At 38.8% G+C, this 19674-nt stretch overlaps 1 protein-coding gene across 23 annotated transcripts in view; it reads right to left on the bottom strand.

The window, feature by feature from the left end:
* Window positions 1-19674, bottom strand: part of DST (dystonin) — a 315224-nt gene that overhangs the window by 18094 nt on the left and 277456 nt on the right. For all 23 annotated transcript variants that reach the window (XM_072855195.1, XM_072855191.1, XM_072855192.1 and 20 more), the window contains 9 exons: window positions 16628-16798; window positions 15111-15266; window positions 14672-14878; window positions 12280-12399; window positions 7863-8032; window positions 7389-7548; window positions 5713-5907; window positions 4365-4493; window positions 716-859 (listed from right to left, as the gene is read on the bottom strand). In XM_072855195.1, coding sequence (XP_072711296.1) covers window positions 716-859; window positions 4365-4493; window positions 5713-5907; window positions 7389-7548; window positions 7863-8032; window positions 12280-12399; window positions 14672-14878; window positions 15111-15266; window positions 16628-16798 — 1452 coding nt within the window. The remainder of the gene's footprint in view (window positions 1-715; window positions 860-4364; window positions 4494-5712; window positions 5908-7388; window positions 7549-7862; window positions 8033-12279; window positions 12400-14671; window positions 14879-15110; window positions 15267-16627; window positions 16799-19674) is intronic.

Below are 19674 nucleotides of genomic sequence, written 5' to 3' on the forward strand. Positions count from 1 at the left end.
TGATCACTAAAGGTGCTAGGTAACTAGGATTCCCAGTTCAACACCACATTTTTCTACCCACAGATATTCAGGATTAGGTGCTGTTAAATGGAGTAAATAGCACATTCAGGCAACATATTCAGAACTTTATCAAACAATATGTATAAGTTAGTGAATCATGCAGGATTTGGCGTCCGCTTTCCTCCTGGGCACTCCTGAAGCCATACTTTGCTGACACCAGCATTTTGATTTTCTTTAAACTTAATATACACAGAAAATACCACCTTAGCAGCTGAGAGTGTGCTGCACCCTCTGAGACCTACTTGTAGCCACTTAAATCATTTGGAAATCTAGATTAGCATTATGCTGGACTGAAGCCCTCCCTAATGCAATTAGAAAATGCTTCGAGTTTGCCCTGTATTTTTTTTTCCTTTGTAACTTTTAAGTTTCTGCCTAGAAACTATTGGCTTCCTTCACATGGGAAGTGTCAGGCAGTATTTCCTTTAATACATACAAACAAAGAAGCTTGACCATCTGCTTTAGTTCTTAAAGCCCTATAAGTTTTAAAATAAAACCTAGGGAAGCAGGGTATTCACATCCATCACTGCAGGTATTTTAGATATTTAGTTCTCAACAGCTGGATCATTTCCTCCCAGTGTAACTACGATGTCAGTTGTCAGCTATGTTCCAATCAAAGATGGACTGTTGCAATGAAGATAGCTTGACACATACTGACCTCTTCAAACCTGGCTCTGATGATTGTTATCCAGTGCTTGATGGTAGTGATGGAGTCTGGGTGGCAGATAGCTAGGATAGCTTCTCCCATACCTGTTGCTTTATTCAGTTCTGCCTTTTTCTCTTCCAATTTCTTCATAAATTCCTAAACCAGAGGTAACAATTTCAATTAGATGCTGACAAAATTTGCAAGAGAAATCTGAGTGCGTAGTCTGGAAGATCACAAGCCTCTCAATCGCTCAAAGAGATTCAACTTGCAAGAGGCAAGTTTAATTTGTCTGAGAAAAGTTAAAAATGTTTAAAAAGCCTGTTCCACATAAAGTACTAAATGAAGCTCTAAAGTCTTTACTCCAGCTTGCCACTCCTTAAAAGCCCACCATTCTGTAAATACTTGAAAGACACATGCCTATATTAAAAAGGGAAGGAAAATCACAGCATTTTAGAAGTGCTGTAAATCAACTATATGATGGTTAGAATCATTATTGGCAACATTTCAGATGACTTGGTTTGTCTGTCAGTTACAGTAATTCTTCATAATAAACTACCAAGCTCCTAGCAGAAGCTGGAAATGTCTAACTATAATTAACATGCTCAGACAAGATGATAGAGGACTTCAGAAGCAGCTATACTAAACTAACACAAATGTGAAAACTCAGCAGCAGAGGGGGAGAGACACAGCAAGAACAGGGACAGAGACTGCTAATTAACCAGCTGTTTTCAGAGGTGCTGCCATGTGGGAAAAATCTTGTAAAAGCAACAGTATGTTTACAGCTTTAGACATCCAAGCTCATAGCTCATAGCCACTGATGTTCCTAGGGAGTCTGGCAGAGGAAAGGGTGGCAGGACCAGAATTGGGTGCGGGGGGGTGGGGGGGGAGAACAACAAAAAAACCTGAAGGACTTTTCCCATCCTTTCTATAGTTTGTATTACTTTTTTTATTATTATTACTATTACTACAATGGTTTTACTATTCTGCCTATTTTGTTATGTCTAAATATTGTGCAAGTCTGTGTGTCTTTGTGAGCATCCTTAACTGGAATTGCCAACATCTCAGTGCCTGGTGGAATTTTTTGTTATATTTTAACATCTTTAATTGGGCTACAAAACGGAACCATGTCTCTGACAGTTTAACTCTTCCATCCACGAAGGGCTATTTTGGATTCCAGAAATTAAAGATCAGCCAAGTCAGATACTAGAAAATTCAAAATCACCTAAACATTGTAAAACAGATTCTACAACAACTCATAATGACATTATGCTCTGCCTTTACAAAGTAAATATGAAGCTATTATGAAATAAAAGTGTAAAAGAAATAATCTCTTCTACCTTGTTCTAAAAGCCTGGAATAGGTAGGCTGTATATTTAAAGAGATTTGTTACTAACTGATTTTAACTTATACTTAAATTAATGTCAGAGTTTAAGACCCAATCTCAATAGCAGTCCTTCTCTCATAAACATGCATGAGTTCTTACAATATTTCCGTTCAAAATGGTTTTGGAAAAGTCGAGGTGGGTTGTAGTGAGAGATTACCAAAATAAGCCAGGGCCTGGAGGAAAACAGGCAACAACACTGTCTTCCCTGCACAACTGTACTAGAATATCTCAAAATCTAAATCTATGACACACTACATACAGTGTATTAAGCTTTCCCTCAGTAAAGGATACTAATTGTATTGAACTCTGTGGCAGCCCAGCGATATAGACACATTTACAAGAGAGGAGATGGGATACTTCTCATTAACTAATGCAGTGCATTAACCTACTACACCTCTCAGTCCCTAGAGAGGATGGCGATTCTACCTCTCTGCCTGAGATAGCAGAATTCATTAAATCATGTGCAGTAGTCAAGAAAAGAAAATCAGTAATGGGCATAAAGATGGACCATTTGGATAAAATATTGTTCTGAAGAAACCTTTCACCATGTAGCTGGATACAAATGCATTAAAACTATTTTACAAGAATCACAGTGATAAAAGGAAGATACATTTCCTATTTATGTAAATAATGTCACAGTCATACATTTTTGATATTAATATTGCAGCATTATAATACAGACATCGTGTTTAAACTAACATCATATATTACATTTTCCCTTCTTTTTTTTTTCTTCTTGAAAGCTAATGTTATAAGCTTAAGAGGAGACACCACTCATTCAAGGAAGATTTTGCTGTATGTGCTTATTGACTGGTAAAGCAGCAGAGCCACAATCTTTCTTAGCTTGACAATTTCTGTATTTCTGTTATTTGGCCTTTAAGAAGAAAATCTGGTTGGCAGAACATCTACTAAAGCCTACTAAAAAATGTAAGTACAGTATGGCCACATCTAACACTGAGGTTGGTTGTGTTGTGCTAGCAATTATTCTCCCCAGCTGGACAGGGTTTCTGAGAGACAAACTTTGCTTTGGTTTGAGGTTCCAAGTTATGCTTCAGCTTTGGCAGCACAATTTTGAGCTTTTGTACAGAAATATTTTGTTAATCAATCTACACTGCAGAGGGAGAAATTTAAGATCTTTTTTAATAATTATTTCAGTGGACCTAAGATTTCATTCAGACAGTTCTTTTGATTCAGAAGATCAAAAAATTAAATAAAAGGGAACTGATGAAGCACATGTGGAGGAAAGGCAGCTAAAAGACAAATTCCATTGCATCAGAGACAGCAGGCTGCTACTGCCAACATTAGTCAGCATATGCTGATGCATACATACATTTCCTAGCTGAAGAATAGCACCCAGTTTCCAGGGCCCCAAATTAAATCTGAAAACTTCTTCAAAACATTGCAGTTTGAGTGCCTTGAAAACTCCTTAGCTAAGAACCATTAGATAGTCATACCCTGCACGCGCTCCTCTGCATAATAATATTCCCAAACTCAATTTAAACAGGATGCTTTTCCACTCTCTATTTTGTAAGTTTTGTTATAACTTTCTTCAGAGCAATGATGAACAAATCCATTACTCTTATAATTTGTTCTATAACATTGTGGGCACTACATTCTTGGTACTATTACTACTGCACTTACAAGCAGAGTTTTGCATGGGCTTAAATGTGCATGTTTGGAGAGTGAAAATATGACCTCTATGCTCCTTACTTAGCCATCTTCCCATTTCATTACTGCAAAGTTAGTTTGATGGCCTGTAATCTAGTATCTGCAGTACCTATGGCACTGCAATATTTCAGTATCTAATGCATGTGAAGCATGACAGCACACTGTTTCACCATGACAGAAGGTTAATGGATGATAACATCATTCTGCTGACGTTTACAAATGACCTTGAAAGAAAACTATATGCTGTTTTGCTCAATGGTGCTAAGAAGACAGATATACTTGTGCTACTGTAGCAGTCTGTGTTATAATTGTCAGGCAGCATATATTCCACAGAGGGGTTTTGCATCTGTCTCTAAATGCTTACAGCAACTTTCTAAAGGCCCATTATTTTCTTAGTAAGCCAAGATAACTCAAACAACAGCCCAACACCAATATGGGCACCAAACTGTCAACTCCATTAAATTTCTAGCTTCTCTACAGAAACAGTTGCAACAACAAACACTGGATGCTGGATATGACAATACAGGATAGACTTTGCCTCCTTTCCTTTATTCTACCCTCTAACAGACCTATTAGAGTGAAGAGGACCCTCTTCATTTTCTTGCTTACCCTATGCTGGTCTATCAGTGTACGCAAGGCCTCTTCATCATCTGGAAGGACTCCATGGAAACGAAGAGCCTGCTCCGCCTCTGCCAGCCACTCCAAAAGGACATGGACAACAGAGTGGAATTCTTCTGCCTGTTAAAATACAAGAAGAAGTCACAGTCACTCATGAGGGGATTCGACAGACACACTGCAGCTTACACAAGGAGATTGAGCCCACATTTGGAGTCATTAATCACGCAGCAGTACTGGCACATTAACTTTCCATTAAAAAGTCAATGATATACAGATACTACATTTTCGTAACTGTAAAAATATCTCATGCTTCCCAAAAAATTATAGGAAGTCTAAAAGCCTGTTCATGCTTTTAGCCATCTGATTTATAGTGTATTTGCAGCTCAGTTGAGAATGTCATGCCTTTACGCTGACAAATTACACAGGAGGTGCTTTCATGGACCAGCTGGAGAGATGAGAACTGTATTTTCTGCATAGCCTAAATCACCAGTTAAGCCAAATTAACTGACAGCCCTTTGGTGACTGACCCTTTTATGTCTGGAGAAAACAAGAAAGTTCCACCTTTGGGCACAGCCATATTCAGGCACAATTAGTGTTTGAGGTAGCTCAAGATTGTGCCTGCTGAGAGACCAGAGAGCTAGACAAACACGGTACCCTGGGAAAAGCAAGGCAGAAATTTTTTATGCAGTGGATACATAGCTATTGCAGGAGCCCCATCCTAGCATCAGCCCAAGCTAATATATCTTCACAGAGCTGTACATCCATATCTCAGGTTTGGAAACAATACAGATGGACCTATTTGTTTGGGATCGGTACCAGCCAGTACTGACATACATACACTGTTCTAGCTCCTGAGTGCACTCAGCACAACTCCATTTTTTCTGCAATGTACTTTACCATGCACTGTAATTGTGCCAATGTAAACAAGTTTTCAGTACACAAATTTTACTTCTTTTCAATCAGGCACAAACGGCGTAAATATGATTGCAATCTCCAGCTTCCTGTGAAGGGGGCATAGTTCTTAATCACCCTTCACGCTTGACTGTAACTTCAGTGATTTCCTTAGATGGTAAGGTCTTTGAAACATTTGCTTTGCATTTGTGGTATAGACTAATAATAACAGCAATAATAAATGCTAAGAGGCATTATTTATGTGCTGTGGTAAAAGGATGGAGACAAGGTAAGCAATGCATGAGCAAGAAAATGAGTATTTTCAAATGAAATTAAATGAAATTGAATTACATGAAGTGAAAATGAAATTAAATTTTGGGCAACTAGACTGTAAGATATTTTCTCTGCTTCTCATAAAGGACATGTAGCACCATTAGTACTCCTCTACCTGCCGAAGAGCCTGTTCCAGTCGTGTTTGCTTGGATACTGACAGGGCACAAACTGTCTCCCAGCGAGTGCTTAGCTCCTGCATTTGGACTTTGACCCAGGAAGAGTCATCACGACTGCCTTCTATCAGCTCTCTGGCAGAGCGCTTCAGAGCCTGGACACTGCTCGTTCTTTTTCCCAGCTCCTTCTGGAAAACCTAGGCACCACCAAATACATTTCATATGTTTAATTCATTAAGGCATAATTATGTAAAGAGAAACAAAAAAACTACCAAGTTATAAGAAGAAATCAAAATATGGATTTAGTTCAATCAAGAATAACTCCATCAAAGTGACCTAAAACGCCAAGTTCTGCTCCTTAGATTCCATATGAAGATATTTACACTCTATTCTATCCTAACAAAACTGGAATATGGTAGGAAAATGTCAGGCAGATCCTGAGAAGCCATCCTGATGCAATGCATGGGAAATGTAGCCTCCTTACCACGCTGGCTTTACACTCTTTATCAAAGCAATTCATCTGACACACTTGATTAATGTGCAAGATTGCCGCAGCAGGAAAAGATCAGATAAAATGCTAACGATCAAGGAGAAGGTTTAAAATCATAAAAACGGAACTAAAACCCCATCTGGGGGTCTGACTGTAAGGCTGTAGATCTCACCACATATTCATGTATTTATGTGAGAGTATGTTCACATTTGCAGATGGAACAAGCTCCAGTTACATAAAGGAAGCTCTTAAAAGAAGATATGATAATTACAGTATCCCATGCCACTGACTATGACTTAGTTGTGACACACAATGGGATTTCAGAAGCAATTCCAGCATATTTCAGGCTAATTTTTATAGACAACCCATGCTTGCAAAAACTTCTTTTCACAAGGGATAAAATCTCCTCCTCACTGAACAGGCTTTGGATACTGGAAATCACTGGTAGATGAACAGAGGGACCTTCACCTCGTAATCCTCCCAGGCTTCAGAGCTCTGACAGTGTGTAGCCTTTGCAACAACAGTAGCTTCAACAGCCATTTCTTCCAACTGCAAAACTGGGATTCAGTTTTGAACTGCATTCATACTGAACTGCAAAACTGGGATTCAGAGGCACAGTCCTACATCTCCGACTTGCTCCCATCTCCAAAAACACTTCAGTAACAAAATACTGCAGCCTGCCAACATAGGCTTCCTGGACCATATTCTAGTTGTATACTCCCATGCATAACTTAAGCATTGCAACTACTTTTCTCCATGAATACACAGCAGCCCTGCAGGTTTGAAAGGCTGCTGTAGTCATGACAAGTGCACTGGACATTTGGTTAGCAGATGTACTAAATAAAAAGCCCTGTCTCCCCCAAAGATTTCCAGGAAAATAATTTTTGCCACCTCTTGCCCACACACTCATATTCATAAATGCACACTTGCAATTTTTGACATGATATTCATAAGTACACAGGATAGCAGCATTAAATGGAATATCTCAATGCTAACTGGTGTCAATAAGTCACTAACAGTTGTTTTCTTCCATGTAAGTTTTATAGCATTTTCCATTGTTGATGACATGTTTGTGTTATAAAACTATTCCATGTTTCTAAAAATTACAAAATAGCCCAATAAAGATAGCACTAAAATGCTACAATTACGAGCAGTCTAGTAATTAAAAAAGAATATTTTTGGAATTACCTTGTGATTGTCGATCAAGTTCATCACTAAATCAATGTCTCCATGTACTGGCTGATCTTCCGCTAGCTGAGGTTCAATTTTGTATAACCAGTCAATGAGAGCTTGTAGAGCATCAGTAAATTGTCCTGAAAATAACAGGGCTTCCTCCAGTTTATTTTGTCTGGGGGGGGTGGGGGGGGTGGGAGGGGGGAAATGAACACAGACACACACATACACAAAAAGAATTAATCATTCATACACTTTAAGAAAACATTTTCAGCATAAAATGATAACAACTAAGAGCTTTAAATCAGTGTTGCCCTTTTAAACTAGTGGAACCATGCCCCCCCCAGCATTTCTAATATTTTACTGTTTTGGCACTCTTAATTACCAAACAAGCCAGTCACTCTGGTTTTACTTTTACACAACAGAAGCAAAAGAATTCTCCTAAGCCTTTTTCTTATCTGCTGAATAATTAGATTGGTTTTCATTTACCTTTCCACTGATTTTCCACAAATTGTATCCCACTTATCCCTTAGTTCACTCAGCATATCATCAAGTTTCAAATTGTCATCAGCCAAGGTGGTTTTCTCTTTCAAGGAGCGTCCAGTCCTATTTGTGGTATCATAGACAGAATGTTTGGCACCAAGAGATTTCTGGAATTCCTATATATATAGAAGAAAAAGAAAACACCCACATAGCATTAACTGCTTACAGACCACAGTTAATTAACCTTTGACATATTATTTGCAATGGAAATTGTAAATGTTGCTGCAAGAAAATTTTGAACTTACTGCAAAATTTCTGGTCTGCTTGTGCCACAGTGCACCTGAAATTATATGGGGCTTGACACTAGGAGAGTCCCTGCCTTTTGTCCCTCTCTGGGAATGTAGCTCTATGCCTACTGGAACAACTTCTGGAAAATCCCTCCTTCAGTGAGAGCAATTATTCCTGTTCTACCACAATATTCCTAAATTTCAGCAAGGGGCTGCCTGGTAGTCAGAAGGAAGTGAAAGAACTGCTACTTTGGGAGCCATGAACTGAGCAGTCTTCACACCACATTTTTACATACTAAGATTTCAAGCCAGTGTAGAGCACCCCAAGGGTTACAAAGGTCATTCTGTCTTAGCTCAGCATGGTCAAGCTGGGAAACCTGCAACCACAAGCATTTAATCCTCCTAAGACTGAAGCATAGTATAATTGGGAAGAATTGTATGCCAAAAGTATACAGATCCAGGCACAAGAAGCAGCCAGGTGACATCCCAGTAACTCAATTTGGGCTGGAAGCCATGATCACAAGCAGGTTTCTGTGATCCAGGGACTTTGGAAGATGACAGTGACACAGCAGTTGCATCTGCCTGCCAGCTCCTTCTGCCCAGAGCCTGTGGAAGCTTTTCACAGGCACAGAGGAGCACACAGAAACACAGCTCATCTGATACTGCAGAGGAGTTAACCAACTGACAGAGTAAATAATTAAATAAAAGAACACTGCCAAAAGACAAAACCAGTGCTACACAGCAGCTTTTAAATGGTAGCAATGCTTAAAGTGTTTTATTTCACACCTTCATGAACTGCTAGCTGGAAATCAGTTAAAAAAAAAAAAGAGTAATCACAAGTCTGCTTTAGGAAACTCATATATACAGAATCGAATAAATATTCTTTTTTTTTGGTCACAAAAAAATACTAGGCCAAAAGACTTTTTGGTGTTTGCTGAAACAGATTTTCTTCTGGTTCTCAGAAGAAAACAGATTTTCTCTGGTTCAGTATCATCCCGTCCAGCAAGGAAATGATTACCACTTACAACTTATAGTAATTCCTCAGGGCATGTAACGATTGCAAGGATTCCTCATGCTCACTGCTGGCACGTGCATGCCTGCTCACCTCCCACTGGCAAGCTGTTCCCACATGGCCTGCACCAACCTGTGCCATGGTAGCTCACAACTCTTCCACCAACTCTCCCATGTGTCCACATAGTCATCTGCTCTTTTTAGACATGAATGTGTGTCAGGGAAAGCTCAAGTGGAATGGAGGTGTCTTAATTAGGAGGTAGACACTGGATTATGCCACGCAGACAGTATGACAACTTCACCTAGGGTGATTCAAAGTTCCTTTTTTAAAACTTGCTTGGTATTTTGCACTGCACTGTCCTTACTTTAGTGTTATTTCAGGATCCAGAGGGAACCGAGAATCAAAATTTATCAGGAAAAAAAAAAAAGGGGCAGCATTTGTTTTGTAATTCAGTATTTCCTTACTGTCCTTTCATTTTCCTCATAAAACAAGAAGGAAACACACTTTAAGAAAGAATACAAACACCATTGCCAAACTAGAACTACAATAAAAATAAAAATAATTTTCAAAATGAAAATAACCATTTTTTTATAAAAGTTCCTTCAATACAAACAGTAGGTCTGTGCTCCTTTTATTTGATGGGGTTTATTAACTACTTAACACTACATGCACAGTGTTACTTGATTTGCATGAGGAAACACAATGAAATTGCTGCCAGAGAAGGATCATACAGGAAAAACAGATTTAAAGGTGAACAAAGGGTTGCAGTCAATTCATTCTTTGAGAGACTACACATGCTACACTGTATCTACTTTAATTTGATTTCACAGAGGTGTAACAGAGTAGATTTTGGTTTAAGCTGTCAGGAGCAGACAGGTAAGATGAACAAAATATCAGTCATTAACTATCTGCCTTCCTTCTAAGGAAGGTGGGAACACACAGATAAAATTAGCCCGGTTCACATAAATGGACTGTAAGGAACATTCAGCATTAGCACAGGAACGGATTGGGTGACCTCGTAAGGGCTTTTCCATTCCTGACTTCTAAAAATGAGAAAAAATAGCTGATAAACAGATCACAAATAACCCCCAAAAGTCCCTGGCAACACACTAGATATGAGTGAGAGAGAAAACATATTATCTTGGCTTTTCTCTTTCAGGGCTTTTTTTTTTTTTTTTGGCAGTAAGAACTGGCAAAGAGAGTCCAACTTACAGCACACACAGAGCACACATTCAGTTCAGATAGCAAAATTGTTAACTAAATGGAGCAAGGAAACTTTCAAGGCTGGACAGAAAAGACAAAGACGGACACAGGGGGTATATGTGGGAGTGGAAGGAAAAGACTCAAAATACAAGGAAGGACATTGCAGTGTTGGGAGGTTTGACAGCTCATTAAAAAACAATTGAGTTTATTTCTTGGGGGGGGGGGGGGGTGGAGAGGGGGTGGGGTGTTTGACCTTTAAAGTCACAAAGTTCACAGAACTCCCTCTCTCGCACACATTCATCTTTTTCCTCCAAATTGCCAGTTTCAAACCTAATGTTCCTGTGCCACATTCCATCCCATTCCTTAATGAGAAATGAGATTCAAGCAACTCAAGTAGCTATTCTCTGCAGGCATTTTATACAAAAAGGAGCTGGAGAAAAGATATAATTGAGAAAAATTATGTCTGCCAATCCATGTGAGGAAGCTTGGGCTCATAAAACGAACTGCTGTAGGTATAAAGAACAAGTGGGATTATCAAGTTTAACATTTCAGAAGAGAGGAGGAGAATAAAGGTAGAGAGTCAAACCTCAGGACCTGAAAGGACCTCAAAGCAAAGTCACAATGTGTTGATCGTACTCTTGAGGAGTTTGAACTTTATATAAAGAAAAGAGAGGAGTGGAAGGATTAAAATATTGATAGAGTCAGAGAAGACAAGAAAGACTATCTTAACAGAAAGATTTTTTTTTCCCTAAATTCCCATCACTGACTTCAAATTCTGGCAACAGCAGCAACCCCAGAACAAACTGAAATTGCAGAGTTAGTGTAACAGAACGTTAATGCAGGTTTTATCTAAAAGTTTTAACAGCAAACATAGGTAAAACTATTTTTGCTTGACCAACATCCAGCTTTCCCATATTAAAGGAGAATATTTTCCTAGTTGATAAACAGTACTTAAATCATCATGTAAACTGAGAGATGATAAAAATACTAAGCAGACTGATGCAATAACCAATCATTAATATACATGGCAAAACTTGTTGGAGGTAAAAGTAATCATCAGAAGCTACATCGAGAGGTAAAAATTAGATATGCAAACCCTTGGGGATATCATGCAGAATGAAAAAATAGGAGTAAATGGAGACCAGTAACACTGACATGAAAAGTAGAAGTAAATGTATGCCAAAATGTAGAAAAAGGAATGATCTTTCAATACTCTGTCTCTGATGAAACTGCTCCAAGACAAATCTTGAGACACAGCCTGTCTGAAGATTCTACCACTCACCCACTTGGAACTACAGAGCTTTTACATTATCATTATTTGTTTGAAAAGCCAGGTCAATCAGGGAGATTCTTACATTTTCACCTACCTACAGTAGCTGGGTTTGTGGAAAGCTGGTCCTGGAATTTTGAATCCCAAGAAGAGAGACAACCTTTGCTACTAATGGTGTCATTGTACTTTCTAGAGGATTTAATTAATATTTCCACTTGACATAAAAAGCAACTGCCAATCAAAATACAAGATTATTTTTCAGTTTTGAGGTGGTCCTGTAATATTAAAAGGAAAATCCCAACCTAAATAACTGGATGGTAAAATTGTGGTTTAAGGACTGAAAAAAGCATGTAATAAAACCTCTTCAGAGATTCCTATTCTGAGATAGTATTACTTTGTTTTTTAAAGTTTCCATGGTGCTGTATTATTATGTCTTTCCTCTTCATAGTTAACCATTCCCCCACAGATCAGGTACTGTAAAAAGTTTTTTTCACTCCCCACCTGTAACACACCACTATTTAATTTGATGCTAATAAGCACTCCACTGTAGTGAGGCCACAAATCTACTTCCTTTGTTGATTGAACAGTACAAGGCTGACAGACTTACCTACATCTCACTGGGCACTTTGCATTTCATCACTCCTGACTCACCTTATGCTGTGCAAGCTGCATCTTTATTTTGTCAGGGTCATTTGCAATTTCAAGATCTGAGTCCAAAGACTTCTCTGACTCTTCTAGCCATTCCATAAGTTTGTGCCAGGCTTCATGGAACTGCAGGAAAGTGAGATTTGCATGGATTTTGAAATTCACTGGTTCATAAAATAGTCTGAAAACATTAAACCCCAACCAATTCTCTACAGGCCAAACAAGTAGTCTGCAGACTTTGGAAAGATTTGGTGTGCTTTTTCTCCCTGTTCTCTCAAACAGGGACTAGCCCAACCATTGCCCACTGGACTTAGCCCCCCTTCTCCCAGGTGAATTAGCAGCCTTTTATGTACATGATTTGCACACACAGTATGCATCTTTCAAAGACATATTGGTAACTTCTGTTGATGTGTTGGTCATTCAGATTCCTACATTTTTAGTAATGAATAGTAAATACAGCAAGAATGGGGCTTAGCTATTGCCTATATGGGACAACAGCAGTAAATCACTGGGGGAAAATCCCATCTGGATGATTGCCCAAGATTTTCCCTGGGACACTCATAAACGCTCTCATTATATCAAATGCTATCTTGACAGGCAAGGAACAGATCCTTGATCTTCCTTCCTGTCTCAACAAAAAGAGTGCTTCAGGGAAGGAAGCAGGGAAAGACCAAAGATTCAACCAGTTTTCACAATGCAGTATCCCTTTGGGATTCAATTTTTCTAAGCTGGTTGTTTCTCTCTCCGCGTCTCTCTTGAAAATTCTTCTTGCCTGGGCTGCCTAGACATGAAAGCACAACAAACTAGTTCAGAAACCTCTGAAGGCTCCTGGAACCTGTTCAGGGCTGTGGATCAGGCCTTGACACCAGTACCCTTCAGTACTCCTTCCCTGCTCTGCATAGATAGTTGTCATCCTAAATTAATAACTTATTGTATTCAGCTCTGTAAATGGATATAGAGATGAAATCCATCTCATTGCAGAACTGCTGTGTGTGTGAATGCACAAGAGAAACTGCTGGAAAAGAAATACCATTTGATTGGCTTATGGGGTAATTTATAGAGTAAGAACTTCTCTGAGCAATAAGCTGAGTGGTGGTAGCAGCAAACGTGGGAATGTGGTTTGGCTGCGAACATGATCAAATCTTAAATGGTCATGTTCACTTGAATAAAAAGAAGCTAGAACTTCCTACTGACATTTAAACAGATTACATTCCTCTCACACATTTTGCATCTTATTTATGTTCCTCAGTGAGGGGGAACATGAATCTAAGGAAAAAAACCATGAATGTTCCCTGGTGAGGAAAACTGTGTAAAAAAAAAAAAAAAATCTCCAGGTTTTTAAGGAAATAAATGGAGATATCTTACCACACAGAAGATACTGGTCTAGTTACTAACGTAAGAGATTGAGGAAGTGATGAGTATTAATCAGGGCACAACGTAAACCCAGGAAGAAAATACTAAGGAATACTCCCACATATTAGTGAAAGGGGTTCATCACATTCTTTAAAATTGTCCTGGTTTCAGCTGAGATAGAGTTAATTTTCTTTATAGTGGCTGGTGTGAGGCTATGTTTTGGATTTGTGCTGAAAACAGTGTTGATAATACAGAGATGTTTTAGTTGTTGCTGCACTAGTCAAGGACTTTTCAGCTTCCCATGCTCTGCCAGGTGCAGAAGAAGCTGGGAGGGGACACAGCCAGGATACTTGATCCAAACTGACCAAAGGGCTATTCCATACCATATGACGTCATGCTCAGTATATAAAGCTGGGGAAGAAGAAGGAAGGGGGGGACATTCGGAGTGATGGCGTTTGTCTTCCCAAGTAACCACTACGCGTGATGGAGCCCTGCTTTCCTGGAGATGGCTGAACACCTGCCTGCCCATGGGAAGTAGTGAATTAATTCCTTGCTTTGCTTTGCTTGCGTGCGCGGCTTTTGCTTTACCTATTAAACTGTCTTTATCTCAACCCTCGAGTTTTCTTACTTTTGCTTTTCCGATTCTCTCCCCCATCCCACCGGGGGGGAGTGAGCGAGTGGCTGTGTGGTGCTTAGTTCCTGGCTGGGGCTAAACCACGACAAAAATATAAGGGGTTGATTGTGAAACTTCTTTTTTGAGGACAGATGGCACTAATATACATCTGGAAGCCATACTGTAACTTTCTTCTTTCAGACTATCCTGTATTGCAGACAGAAGTCACTGCTCGGGTTGAAAATGACGCTTTCACCTCCCAAATGAAGTGCTCTATGATTGAATCACAGAAATTGCTCCACTAACTCAACAGTGTCTGTTACACTAAACCCAGACTTACTTGAAAGTGCTTTAAAGCGCCATATTCCTCAAGAGTCTGGATGTAATTACAGCTAAGTTCAAAGAGTTGTACAACAGCTGTTGTCCGATTACCTGTTTGGCTCTTTTCCTTGCATCATCCAAAGCTCTTCCCCTTTCAACTAAGCGTTGAACTACTTTTTCCCATCGACTTTGTACACTAATCAGCAGATTCTTAATAAGGACAACATCCTGTTTCTGGCTGAAATATTTCAAATGGGTTCCAGTTTTGTCCAGCTCTATGATCTGATCTCGATGAGAATTCACTTCTGTGGCAAAAACCTTGGAAGAGAGGAAGCAGATTATTCTGAATACTACATTGCTCAAGCACTGGGTAAACAGTGAAAAAAACCCAGTCTGCTAAAGAATGATGTAGCGAGAAAGACTATAAAATGCAATTTTAAAACAAATTAAATGTTTCTTCAAGTGCCAGCATTACAGGGTTCATTTGGACATTGTTAAAGTATCTCCACAGAGTGGGAGAAAAACATTACACATCTGTTTCTTCACATACCTTGTGTTCATCAATTTGAAACAAGACCGTGTCCAAGATAAGACTTGGCCGAGAAGCTGCAGTTAGAGTTTGCTCAGCCTGAGTAAGCCAATTGATGAAATCTTGAAGCGAGTTGTGGAACTCCATTGCTAAATTGAGGGCTTCTTCCAGTTTGGTCTGTAAAGATACATCATATTTTAATAGCAGTTGATATTGTGCAGGGGCTTCAGCCAAGTAAACCATTTTAGTTCAGCAGTTTGGAGTAAACCATTTTAGTTAGCATTTAGTTAGCGTTTTAAACCACTTTTCCAACTCAAAGTTTCTGAGTTTTAAAATAACAGCCTACATTTGAGCATATTAAAGGAGATGGATAGAAGAGTAACAGTAAAATTGTGTATGACAGATGAGTAGAAAATACAGCACCTAGTATCAAGATAAAATTTTCCACATTAGAACATTACATCTTCTACTACTTAATCCTAATGGGACATAGGGATTTATCAAGTTCAATACAACATAGTAGAATCTCAGAAATCTAAGGTGGCAATGCATTTGGAAGAGCCTCAAAGAGGTCATCTGATTTATTCTCTTGCACTAAACAAAGAACAAGTTTGCCTAGACCCCTTCTTTTTAATAAAGCCCAATTGTCATTTTGGGTGCCTGAACCAAGCCTAATTTTGGATACAGAATTTTTGTCGATCGTGAGACAGCAGTCAGAGATTTTCAAACAATCGCACTGCTGGCCTAGCTGAGCACTCCAACCTTACAGCTTCCTGCAAGAAGGTGCTTGCGTTGGGTATTAATTAGCTTGACATTCTTACATTATACAGTTACCTTAAGAGACACCAACATTCTTTCTTTAAAATATAACTAATTTGTGAGTTAAATATTTGTGCTTTATACATATCAGGGCTGTACAGAGAGTTCCTCTGTTTGTAATTATTGATACCCTTCATTGTTTTATTGAGGTAGAACAAATGGACCATACTTCGTGAAGGAATGAAAGCAAAATGAAATTAATAATAATAAAGCGTATGTTGCATATCAGTGAAATCGTTGATCTACATTAGAACAGAAGGTAGTCACTTGAAATAAGTGGCAGAAGGCCAAGCATTTGGGAATTTTAAGAAAAAAAAGGATAAGAGCTAGGAAAATTAATGCAGCAATTCTGTACTGAGAAGGAGATAAACTTGAATGATCAAATAATTTTATTCACTCTCTCATGTCTACAATTACTGTAATGAAAACCAGAAAAGCCCTCCTCCTACCAAATGAGCACTATCAGTATCAGTTAACCTATTTCTATGGAACAGACTCGTGCCATTCTCACCCATCCTCACCCCAGTTACGGATAATCAACTTCTTGAATCCCATTTTTTTCCCAGTACTGTCTAAACATACCAATGAATTCTGCATAACTGTCTCTACAATTGATTTTAAATCTAAAAGATCAAGCAAGTATGCACACATAAAAGCACTGAATATTAACATCCTTAAATACATGATTTACACTTCTATTTTTATGTAAAAACACATACTTTTCTTTCATTGAGCTTTGTTTGTACTGATTCCCATTTTTCTTTTAAGTTATTTATGTCCTGCTCAACGTTTGTTTCGGCAGACTCTGGGCATCTTGCAAGCATCTGCTGGCCTTTCTGCATTAGACACTTATATGCCTCTTCTTTGGCTTCAAAGGCAGCACAAAGTTCCTAAATAAAGAAAGCACCAAAAAATGAGTCAGGTAGAAATTCAATACTCTTTACAAATGCTAGTATAATATTTATTCCTCCCCCAACATTTCGTGGGTATGATTAAGACTAATAAAGGAAACATATGTAATTAATAAAAAGCCAAATGAGCAAAGAGAGGGCCCAATTCTTCAGGAAATGAGAACTTGTATTGTTTGTCAGATGTTTTCTCGGAGACCCAAAGCTTGGCAAAGAAAGTACTATGCACTTACTGCACAAGATTTGCTACAACTTGGTGGGTTTAAAGTCCATCTGTAGCTGAAACACAAAAAGTGTCAGCATTATACAGTGTGCTGAAAGCCCAGACCTATCTAATACACCTTCAAAAGTGGGTGAGACAACTTGGGAGGGCTGCTTTATTGTACCTCTTTTGTTTTGCCTGTATCCTCCTTCACTTGCAAGGCAAGAGCACTGAAGACATTTTACATATACAAAGAAAGCTGGAAGAATAACGGTAACAACTGTTTTACCTGCTAACTATTCTAATAACTATTCTTTTTTAACCGTGTTAAAGATGAGGTGGCAAGAGACTGGGAGATTCCATCTATCCCTCTGACTCAAAAGGGCATGTTCAATATTTGTAACAAACCATCCAAAATGTATCAAAGTTGCTGCAGACTCCCAAATGAGGAATATCTTCCAGGAGATGAGCAGTTAAGTGGCTTGAGAATAGGAGGAAAAGAACTTTTTCCTCTGATTCCCAGGACAAGAGCCGAAACCCAACATTTCTTTTGGGTTAAGAGATACTGTACACAAGGTTGTACCTGATCACAGAGGAGGTCAAAGCAGGAAGCTGGTTCAACCATGAGCTAAGACTTTAACAAGACAGAAAGCTTCTTTGCTTTCTTTCTAAGGACTATGAAAAGTGGTGTCACCTAGCCTGCTTTCTCCTACGCTCCCAACATCCCTACAATATTTCTAGTTTCCATAACTCCCCAGAGCATCTTATTTTACTGCAGCACAAGAACCCCTCAGAAGTAAACATAGCGAGCACAGTACAGGTGAGACACAGCATGGCAGGAGTGGCCCCAAACACTAGGGCTGGGCTCAGTCTAAGACAGGGGCTCATCACAGTGGTTAATCCTGCAGTACAGTCACACTCTTTAAGAGGGCAGGAGCAGTTAAAGTTATTTTAAAGCAGGAACTGAGAAAAATATTGTTTTAAGGAAAGGAGAGGGCTGTTCTGAGCAGCACTGGGACAGCCAAAGAGGCCTCTTCTTAAGCCCCTTTCCTGCTGGTGGCCTGTAATGTCTCTTCCTATCTTTTGTTTTCCTGGAGCTGCCTTAGCTGGAAATGCTGCCCAATCTCAACTCCGCTTGTGAACTGATTATGGTTGAGGGCTCTTTTACTCACATCTGTAGAAACAGACCTTATACTCAAGAAGATGGTTCATAACAGTATTTCCAATGAGAAACAAATCAAAATACAGTGCAAAACTTTCTTCTTCAGTTACATGTCACAAATTAACATGGTTTGTATCACTTTGGGGCAAGTCTGAATTTGGAGCTTATGATAAATAATACTCAAAATGACAAGTGGCCTCAACATTCACAGATACACTGAGGTTTAACTAAACTGAAATCAAGACCTATTTTTAAGAGTTATATACATTAAAGGATAACAAGTCAATGCCTGCAGTTATATGATTGTGCACAACATAGTAACAATCTGCTAAAATGTACATGTACAGTTGGGATATGATTGTACATATAGAGTACATATTACTGGGGACACATTCACATTTTTTCCAACAATAATACTACACTCAGTTTAAAGATTCTTTAACTAATCAATCTGTAAGTGCAGTAAGTATAGAAAATTTGCGCAGTAAAAGGATGTACCAAAGAAAACCCTGAAATTTGCCAGGGGAAATGTTTTGGTCTTGATCTGACTAAGTCCAGGATGAAAAATGGAAAGAACTCCACTGACTCTCATGGAATCGTGATTACACCCCACCCTTTCAGGAAAAAATATGAAAAACAAAACAGGGTGCTTTTTTGCCCCCCCCTTTTTTTTTTCTTTAAGACAAAAAGAGAAGGATTGGAGGGGTTCATAACCGCAAGGTTATTTCTGTGTTTTGTACTAGTTTCCTGTCATAACTGACTTTAAAACTGTAAATTATTTTCCTTCTCAAAAAGTTACTAGTAAATTTTGGAGGAAAAAAAGAAGGAAAAAAGTGCCCCACACTGGTGGGCAATGACCTTTAGCATCATTCCAAAATAAAATCTGATTTTGAAAGCCATGACAGTGCAGCATTCTAATGGAAACTGTGTCAAGCATATTTGAGTTCAAGGACAGTTCAGTAAGTATCACTCTTATATCTGAGCCAGGAGGTCAGGAGTTTAGATGACTGGGTTTGGGCTTATATCCTGGCCTAACAGAACAGCATGATTTTACATAAATGGAGCACTACAAACCACCTTCCTCTGAGGTAAGAGATCACATTTAAGTGTCTTTTTTTAAGCTCTATGGTTCTATGGGGGCGGAGAAATCCGTATAATGTTTCTTAAAGAGAAAGGAAGGGAAGAAAGGGAGTAATTCAGGCATCCTAATCAGCTTGCCATTTCTAATTAAAGCAGAGTCTCTATATGAGCCAGTAGTCCTTATTACATCTGTGCTAATGACAACTTTAATGTCAGCTGTCGTTAGATAAAGAATAAAGGATCGAGTCTCTTAATTCAAGGTCCAATGAATGTGGATCACTTTTAGATTCATCTTCACATGTTAGAAAGAGCACAAATGTAGTTATGGGGACAGAAGGGAAAAGAAGAATAGTTATCACTGAAAAATCTGCAAACACTTTCTGTTTTTCTTTCTGAGAATAAGAATGCAAAAGT

This window comes from Ciconia boyciana, chromosome 3 (assembly GCF_034638445.1).
Source record: "Ciconia boyciana chromosome 3, ASM3463844v1, whole genome shotgun sequence".
NCBI classification, from domain to species: domain Eukaryota; kingdom Metazoa; phylum Chordata; class Aves; order Ciconiiformes; family Ciconiidae; genus Ciconia; species Ciconia boyciana.